Source organism: Periplaneta americana, chromosome 14, assembly GCF_040183065.1.
Source record: "Periplaneta americana isolate PAMFEO1 chromosome 14, P.americana_PAMFEO1_priV1, whole genome shotgun sequence".
NCBI lineage: Eukaryota > Metazoa > Arthropoda > Insecta > Blattodea > Blattidae > Periplaneta > Periplaneta americana.
In genome coordinates this window covers 77,952,486-77,962,528 of record NC_091130.1, presented here as the reverse complement: position 1 = coordinate 77,962,528, position 10,043 = coordinate 77,952,486, and the positions used below count along the sequence as shown (strand labels likewise).

The window sequence follows — 10,043 nt, the reverse complement described above, 5'->3', positions numbered from 1 at the left end:
AAATATTTTCCTAAGAACCTTATTCTCAAACATTCTCAATCTCTGTTCCTCTCTCAAAGAGTCCAGGTTTCACAACCATACAGAACAACCGGTAATATAACTGTTTTATAAATTCTATCTTTCACATTTTTTGACAGTAGACTGGATGAAAAAAGCTTCTCAACCGAATAATAACATGCATTTCCCATATTTATTATGCATTTAATTTCCTCCCGAGTGTCATTTACATTTGTTATTGTTACTCCAAGATATTTGAATTTTTCGACCTCCTCAAAGGATAAATCTCCTATTTTTATGTTCCCATTTCGTACAATATTCTGGTCACGAGACATAATCATATACTTTGTCTTTTTGGGATTTACTTCCAAACCTATCGCTTTACTTGCTTCAAGTAAAATTTCCGTGTTTTCCCATAATTCGTGGATTTTCTCCCAACATATTCACGTCATCCGCATAGACAAGAAGCTGATTAACCCGTTCAATTCCAAACCCTGTCTGTTATCTTGAACTTTCCTAATGGCAAATTCTAGTGTAAAGTTAAAAAGTAAAGGTGATAGTGCATCTCCTTGCTTTAGGCCGCAGTGAATTGGAAAAGCATCAGATAGAAACTGGCCTATACGGACTCTGCTGTAAGTTTCACTGAGACACATTTTAATTAATCGAACTAGTTTCTTGGGAATACCAAATTCAATAAGAATATAATATAAAACTTCTCTCTTAGTTGAGTCATATATATGCCTTTTTGAAATCTATGAATAATTGATGTACTGTACCCTTATACTCCCATTTTTACTCCAATGTGAGTCGAATACAAAACATCTCATCAATAGTCAACCTATTACACCTAAAATCACACTGATGATCCCCAATAATTTCATCTACATATGGAGTTAATCTTCTGAAAAGAATATTGGACAAAATTTTGTACAACATCAACAAAAGTGATATTCCTCGAAAGTTACCACAGTTAGTATTGTCCCCCTTCTTAAAAATAGGTACAATTATGGACTCTTTCCACTATTCTGGTACAATTTTCTTTTCCCAAATAGCAAGTACAAGTTTATAAATTTCGCTAGATAATGTGTTTCCACCCTCTTGTGTTAATTCTGTTGGAATTTGATCGATACCTGGAGACTTGTCCCTTACAATAATACTGTCATAATTCCCACAATTTGAATTTTTAGTTACAGACAGTTTTGTAATCTTCATTTAATCCCCTAGCAAACAGTAGAACTGTTGTATCTCTAAGTTCAAGGGCAAAGTCTGCAGGACTCATACTCATACTTGGTAATCCTCAGTTTTCATACAACTTTGAAATGATGAAAGACGGGTGGAACGGAGAAAAATTCTCTCCGGCACCGGGATTTGAACCCGGGTTTTCAGCTCTACGTGCTGACGCTCTATCCACTAAGCCACACCAGATTCCCATTCCGATGCTGGATTGAATCCTCTCAGTTTAAGTTCCATCTCTTAGGTTCCCTCTGCATGGAAATATCATATGTACTTCGGTACACCGTAATAATACGACTTTGAAATGTTTATCTTGCATTTGCTCAAAACTAACTTTTGGTAGTTACGACAGAATTATTCTAAGAGTGCGAAATGTATTAAAGTGTCCAATCAATCGTAGGTCTATTTCAAGCAAACAAATTTTTTTTTTAATTAGACAAAGTAATTTTCCTTCAATTGTTACTCTGTTTCTGCACTCAGAAATTGTCAGTGTTTGTGTATCATGAAGTATGCCTGGTGTTCTGTCAAGCATGCAAAACATTAGGGATAACTGCTTGAAGTTCGAACATTTAGTCACATTCTCAACCTTGACAGATGTCTCTGACTGGTCATATATAAACCAATTCTAAGCCCCATTTTGCACCTCTAGTTCTGACCTCACCCAAAAATGTTCTCCATTTTTCCTTATTTACTACCAGTCCCCTCTAGTTACTCTCTTCAACAGCTTCTGCATTCTTATCTACATTCTCCCTATGAATCTCCTTTAGAATGTTACACATAAGCTGTCTTAACAAAAAGGAAAGGAAATAACATTTTAAGAGGTTGTATGAAGTGGCATTTAACACCTTGTGACGTGAATAGTGTATAAAATGTTCTTTTGGCCTTTTAGCATTGCATAGGTAGATGAACAAATCTGACAGCCTCTATGAAAAGGTGTAAGAATTTTTGAACTTCTCTTGCCTATCCTGTCACAGGGCTTTGTTTACACTCATGGCAATCCCTGCATTTTTACATAACAGAAATACAGTGGAATCTCGTTAGCATGTTCCTCATTACCATGTTTTCCTGTTAAGTACGTCTATTTTTGGAAGTCCCAGCCCCAATTCCATTAAACATACACTAAAATTACCTGTTTACACATTTGACATCTCCCACTTACTGTGTTCCAACTTGGTAGTTGGTGGCCATATTGATGAACAATCGCACAATACCTGTGCATGCATTCTCTCTGACACTCTCATCTCCACCAATGCTACTTCGTTTCCATTAGAAGACGACAAATGAAGACGAAGTCCGATAGTATCGTCGGTAACTTGTTTCACTGTTGGTGGAAGTTTATAAGTAAGCCACGAGCTGGTATGCCATGGATAAGAAGAAAGTAAGGCAGACTACAAATGAAGAAAAATGGAGCATAATTCAAGAAGTGGACCGCAATCCACAAATGAATCACATTAATATTGCGTGGAAACTCAACATTCCTCTGTCAATACTGAATACAATAGTCAGCATAAGAAAAATAATCAAAGCAGCGTATTTAGAACGAAAAAGCGGCATACGAAAACGTGTATGTAAGGGTTAGTTTCCAGAGTTACAAAACATGTTATTAAAATGGTTCAAACAAGCCTGCACTTCGAATACACCAATCGATGCCACCATGGTTTGTGCTAAGGACACACATTTAGCACTATAGATGGGACTTTCGGACGTCAGAGCTTCAAACGGTTGGATTGAAAGGTTCAAGAACCATCACAGTCTAATGTACAGATGTGTCCGAGGCGAGGCTGCAAGTGTGAATATTGACACTGTCGAATCCATCCATTATAGAAAAGTGCAGTTCCAGTGTTTTTAATGCAGATGAGAAAAAAATGTTTTTTAGTAGTAAGTTTTTCCATATATGACGTTCAAATTTTTTTGTCCCTAGAAAATCGTACTAATGAGATTCTACTGTACACGTTTCTGTCAACTTGGTTGTGCAAACCAAGCACGTATTATATTGTTCTCTTTTGTTTCAGGATATTCATTTTTCATATGGCTAATTTTAAGAACAATATCTGAGCCTAGTTCCATCTTAGTCATAACACTCATAAAGTGTCTGACAATTGCACGTAATGATTGCTAATGCTTGTTAACAGAAGCAACTTTACTATTGTATTTTATAATTTCATTATTAGGGCATTTCATTATGGTGGGCTTATGTGAGGGTGGCAATGAACCTCCAGGTTCCTTAAAAGCCAGTAAGTAAGTAAGTATTATTAGGGCAAGGATTTTGATGCATTTGCATCTTTTTTTTTTTTTTTTTTGATGAGGGCTATACATTGCTCAAGTTAGTTATAAATGTGTTTTAGTGGAAAATGATCTTATCCATGCAACTTTGTTGTTGCATTTTTTTTTTTTTTTGCATATTTTGTCGATTTTGTGGGATATTGCATTTTTCGTGGATTTTATAGCATATTATTGCTTATTTAAGCAATTGTTACATATTTGGCATTTTTATACGTTTTCACGAGGAAATGTGCGTTTTTGAAAGGTAATTTACTTTTCTTGTTTTTACCAGTACGAAAATTGACTTGTATCTCCATTTTATTAAACGAGTAAGGGGTTCTGCATCCCCCACTTTGCAACTGCATAGGATCATTATGTTTCATGGTATGGGGAAAAAGCATTCAGCATGGAAGGTGAAATACTCTATTGCAAAATATGCGATGTCAGAGTTGAAGCTGAAAGAAAGTTTTATGTGGATCAACATGTGTATAAAGAGAAGTACAAAAGAGATCTACAACTAATTCTAGACGAAAAACAAGTAGTTCAACAAATGCTACTTGGTGAAACATATCCTTTGGGTTCTCCTTTTTTCACAGAACTCTGCGAAGCTTTGATTTCTGCTGATATTCCACTGACGAAAGTGAATAATCTGAAGTTCTGTGAGTTCCTAGAAAAACATACTGGAAAAGCTACACCCGACTGTTCAACACTAAGAAAAATAATGTGGGGGAAATGCCACAAAAAATAATATAGGAGTCCACACATGTGGAGTAACAGTTAGCACGTCTGGCCGCGAAACCAGGTGGCCCGGGTTCGATTCGCAGTCGGGGCAAGTTACCTGGTTGAGGTTCTTTCTGGGATTTTTCCTCAACCCAATATGAGCAAATGCTGAGTAACTTTCGGTGCTGGAGCCCGGATTCATTTCACCGGCATTATCATCTTCATCTCATTCAGACGCTAAATAACCTAAGATGTTGATAAAGCGTCGTAAAATAATCTACTAAAATAAAAAATATATATAAGAGATTAGGGAAAAAATGAATGGGAAACAATTTAGGTAAGTATGGACGAAACTACAGATTCACAAGGACGACGCTATGTGGCTAATGTTATGGTAGGCACAATGGAAAAGAAAATGTTTCAGGTGAAATTTTCTTAATAAATTGTGAACAACTAAAAAAAGTGAATTTTCAACAATTAGTAAAGTGTTTGATAGGTATTTGAGTTTATTATACACCAGAGGAATTCAACATGACAATGTACTACTGTTCCTACACCATACATGGTAAAAGTTGCTACTTCTCTGCGAGCTCTTTACTGAAAAATGGCGCATGTAACATGCCTAGCACACACTTCACATAGAGTGGCAGAGGAAATTCGGAATCAGTCCCCTGAAGTCGACCAACTTATAGACTGTGTTAAGATCTTCCTGAAGGCACCTTCTCGAGTGGCACATTTCAAGTCTGTAGCTCCTGAAGTTCCTTTGCCACCTTCTCCCTTCTCCAGTTTTAACTAAGTGGGGGACTTGGCTAGAAGCATGCAACTATCACAGCGAGCACATAAGTGCGGTGAAAAACATCACCAACATGTTTGATAGCAGCTATGCAGTATCCATCAAACTTGCACAGGAACTTCTCTCTAACAAAGAATTGTATATAAAATCAAATTTTGGAATCCTATCTGGTGTTATAACTTGTTTAGAGAACAGTTAGTGGAGCAAAAGAACCTAGTGAAAATTGTAGTAAGTGACCTAGAAAAGGTGAGTGGGGAAATGGGAAGACTGTGTTGAAGAAAGTAAGTGGAAAGGAGTTTCTCAATGTACAAGACATTGTTAAGAGATAATCGACAATCTTTCTCCTTCGACAATCTACAGCAGTTGTTTGTTGTGCATTGCAATGCAGGGCTAAAAAAATCAACATCTGCTATTTATTGTATCTGTAAAATGTGAATTTTCTAAATATCATATTGCATTTTTTTTTATTTTTTGTGCATTTTTCTTTAATTTTTAGTGCATTATTCATTGTTTATAATGCATTTTCTTGTATTTTATTGTGCATTAAAATCCTTGCCCTGTTCATTATAAGGTATTATTAAACATTTTTTAATAAAACTTGTCAATAAATATAATATATCTTTTGATATAAGTTACAACAGAAGTTTCGAGTGGCACTACCTGGCTGCAGACTTCACGCAGTACTCCCCCAGTGGCAGTTCAAATTCACGCCCATGGACCATTATTATGAAATTAGTTTACAATGTTATACTTATCGCATGAGCTAATATATGAAGAAACAGTAAAAAAAAAAAAAAAAAAATACAAAGATAGTAATACAAATTAATTCATTAATAATAATAGTTACAACCTACATTCCAATGGTACAAATTGGAGGAGACTTCTCAGTTATTTGACTCACCTTGCTTCCGACTGTTCTTTCTCTGTAGTTTGCTGCTGTTGCGACCTTGTTATCATCCTTGGTTTGAGCCTCTTCGACACTATCCGTTTGATAACTTTTCTCGCAAGTTGTCGACTAGAAGATGCACGCTCAATAGGCTTCACTTTTATTTTCTTTGCTAATGGCTGATCGTCATCAGATGAAAAATCTGATACTGAGCTTACAAAGTTTTTGTCTGTATTATTTGCACTCTTTACTGAAAGAACAAAAACAAAACATATTCAATTAAAAGACTTAAAACTTCATCAACGAGATAATGAAATACATGTTCAAGAAACAATGCAGTGATGAGATACTAATCAGCATACAAAACATACTGAACTATGCAGCAACTTCACCAACAAGATAATGAAATACGTAGCTATGAAAACATGTGATGATGAGGTATTGGTAGAGGTGTGAAATTGTAGCATTAATTTCTTGTAGGCCTATTTATAGCAAAAGTGGTTTTGAAAATAGCATTTTATAGCATTAATTACACTGGCCAACAATGATTTTGTTAAATTTCTACTGTTTCTTATGTAATGTCATCTGCTGATTCCAGAAATGAAGTCAGAATTTTTCTGCCATCCACCATTTTTTTTTGTAATTTTAGAAAAATTGATTTATTTTTATTTCTATCATATACTGCCTACAGTCCTCAACATGCTTATGGAAATAAAATATTTCAAATATTTCATTTTAATGCTCCAACAATTGAACTATAACTTTAGATCATTGTTGCCTGTGAAGTCAGAATTCATAAACATGAATTTCATTCCTCATAAGATTGCGAGAGTTAGCATTAATTTTCAGTTGAGTTGGAACTTACAATCATGAAACAAGTTTCATAACCCATGTTTTCTTTGTCCTAATTTTAAATGTGGTAAAAGTATCTTATAAAATGAAACATATCTCGAAATACTGTGTAAATCACAAACAATTTTTGTTACATTTGTGCTTAATTAACTTTGAAAGCACACAGGTGAATTTCACTACACTAGTTAAAAGAGTTTACGAGTTTTCTTTTGATTGCAAAATAGATGAGGACAGGAACTGGCTCTCTGAAATCTGTTGTGCTCCATATAATTCTATTAGCCTAACTGGTTGGCTAACAGGATCCCGTCATATGCCTTTTCCAATTCCAGTGATATGTCTGGAACCTAAGGATCATTCAACAGACTGTTACTTTCTATGAACCATAGATCAGAAGATTACAGAGAACTTGTCAGCGAGCTGATTCAGAACTACAACTTGACGAGATCATATCTCTCAAAATAACTTCTTGGATTCTCAACTATTTTTTTCTTTCCTCAAAACCTTCGAATAGTGAGCGACGAACATGGGGAGCATTTTCATCAAGAATTTTCTGAAATGGAAAGGCGCTATCAGGAAAAATGGAGTCCAAATATTCTGTCAGACTACCTGCTGGACACTCAAAAGAGATGTTTCTCAAGCGAAGTGTAGCCTAAAATCTATTTCACACGTATTTTAGGTAAATAAATATAATTTTAAGTAAAATGTTACAAGGTATCAATACTAGAAAAGTCCGTACATTTCATATAATTACTCAAAAACTCTGGATGATAGAAAAATGTTGAAACAGATCTGAAATCAGCACAAAAAAATACTAAAAGAATCATCCATTCGTTATCTTTTAACAAAAAATATGTTTAATTTTGCTGACTAGTGTTATTTGAAGAAATAGCTGTTATTAGCTACATAAAAACTTTTCCTTTTTTTTTTTTTTTTTTTTTTTTCCATTTTATACAATTTGAGAGAGGTAAGTGAAAATAAGATATGTCATATGGTAATGGACATATTCTGATCAATGTTACAATGTTCAGTTAAATAACTATAGTTTATATTATGTTGCAAAAAAAATACACAAACAAAAACATCGAAATTGCAAGAAAAAAAAAATGTGCGGAGTTATACACTGTCGACAGCCCATTTTGCTGTAACAGTTGTTGTTTAGTCAACTGTCCGAAGAAAAGTCTGAACCCCATAAGTGATGCCAATATGCCACCACTTATGAGGCAACTAGGCCAGGAAATAATGGGCTAAGATGGCCAGTTCCTTTCCCTCTCCATTGCATACATCACCAATTAGCTACATATTCCATTAATCAGACTTCGCTGTAACAGTATAACACTGAATGAACAATATTTAAAGTCAATGGCAACCAGTAATAAAAGAAGAACTCCTCGGAAAAAGGATGTAACATCAGATTCTTGAAATATGTGATGTAGGTGGAAAAAGTAATTTTAAAGCATTTATTTATAACAATAAGTTATCCCATTCAATGGATGAATAAATTTGTATTCTTGTTTAGTCAAATGATCGTTATAGTAAATATAGACTCAATGAAATCTGTCCCTGAAATTATTTTCCTTGCTCATAAATTATAATGAAATGTAAAGAAAACTGAATGAAGGAGCAAAAGCACACTTTTTATTTTACTGCATTTATCATAATTGCGATATTTTCATGCGTCTAGGTATTAGTCAGCATACAAGTATAAAACGAATGTATTTATATTCTGATTTGCAAAATTACATCTTTATTTATCCCCCCTCCCCTCCGCTCTTAGTTTTCGCATCTGATGGTATTAATGATTAATTACATCTTTATTTATTTTTTTTATTTATTCCTCCCACCAGTTTTCGCATCTGATGGTATTAATGATCTATTGTATTACTTCCATAACATATCATTTTGATATCAATGAATTGTCTCATAAACTGAATAAAATTTCGCTGTACATGTTGTAAACCACTTTTCAGTAACAAGATGCTGAAAACGTGTTTCTGTAAAAATCTTGAATTACTCTTTTCAAGCATAACAACACAAGAGAAATAATTTGAGCTTTTTCTATGTTGGTGATGAATAAGGTTTCACGTTTCGAAGTTGATTCTACCTTCGTCTTCATATGAACAAAAGAGAGGTGAGAAGGATATCCTACTCGTTGGGGTCACTACAAATGGCTAATTTCACTTGACAGACCAAAACCTCATGTACACAGGAAGGTATTTCCATTTTGATTCTAAGTACCCAAAGCATATCGAAAGAGGTTTCTTATCCACTCTTCTAACACTCTGCAACATGAAATTCAACACCTCACTAATAAATTCACAGTTAACAGACATCTCAACCACTTCAGTGACAAAGTGAACAACAAAAAACACAATACTGGGATCAATCAGGACACTGTACACTACTGTAAATTTACAGGGCTTTATTTATAAACCTTGTCTGTACACACAGTGTTTTACACAGCAGACTGTGGCACCCATAATTTCAACTCTGGTTCCTAAAGCTTGTATACAATCTTACCTCATAGAAGATGCTGAAAATGACGTCCTTCCTCTACTAAACATGCACTGCAGGTCCTACTGGGAAAACACATCCTCACTGACATGATTAAATTCGGCCATTGTAATGTTTCTGACTTAATTTCTAATGTTTCCCTGTAGTTCTTCCATGTGTGAGCATTTGTTTTGTAAACTCTATGATTTTGTTGGCTCACATTCAAGATTTGCGCGAATTTCGTGTAGTTTTCCTCTGTTAAAACTATATGTTTTCGTTCGTATGTTTTTTTTTTTTTTTTTGCACTGAATAAGGAGATTCAATTTTTGCAAGATATCATGAGTTGCAGTTCTGGAAGGAGTCAATTGATCAGGAAATGTATGAATAAATTCCACACATTTATGAGGAGCTGATTCATGTTTATAATAAAGTGTACACGGAAAAATGCGTTGCTCTAGAGTCAACTGTCCAACCATCTTCGAAAATGAGACGTAAAACACCATGTGAGCAAACCAACATTTATAAATAAAGCCCTGAATATGTCAAAGACACATTTGAAGTGGGGGGGGGGGGGCGAAGAATCACTTTATCACCCTTTTTCTTGTGTAGCTAAAGACAAAAGACAAAGACAAAAATCAACCTTTGAAACGTTGTGAAATTTTTTTCATCACCAGTAATGGAAAAGTCCAAACTGAAAAATCCATCATTGATTTCTGCCTCACTCACAAGGGCTTATTTCACGAAAGTAAAAATTACAAATGTACAACTTTACAGAAAGTAGTTCCTGCAGCTACAGATTACAGTAAAATG

General features: G+C 34.7%; 1 protein-coding gene across 1 annotated transcript in view; it reads right to left on the bottom strand.

The window, feature by feature from the left end:
* Jarid2 (Jumonji, AT rich interactive domain 2) overlaps nt 1-10,043 on the bottom strand; it is a gene marked incomplete in the record, with an annotated part of 573,379 nt that overhangs the window by 518,099 nt on the left and 45,237 nt on the right. The window contains 1 exon segment of the mRNA XM_069845635.1: nt 5,907-6,141. Coding sequence (XP_069701736.1) covers nt 5,907-6,141 — 235 coding nt within the window.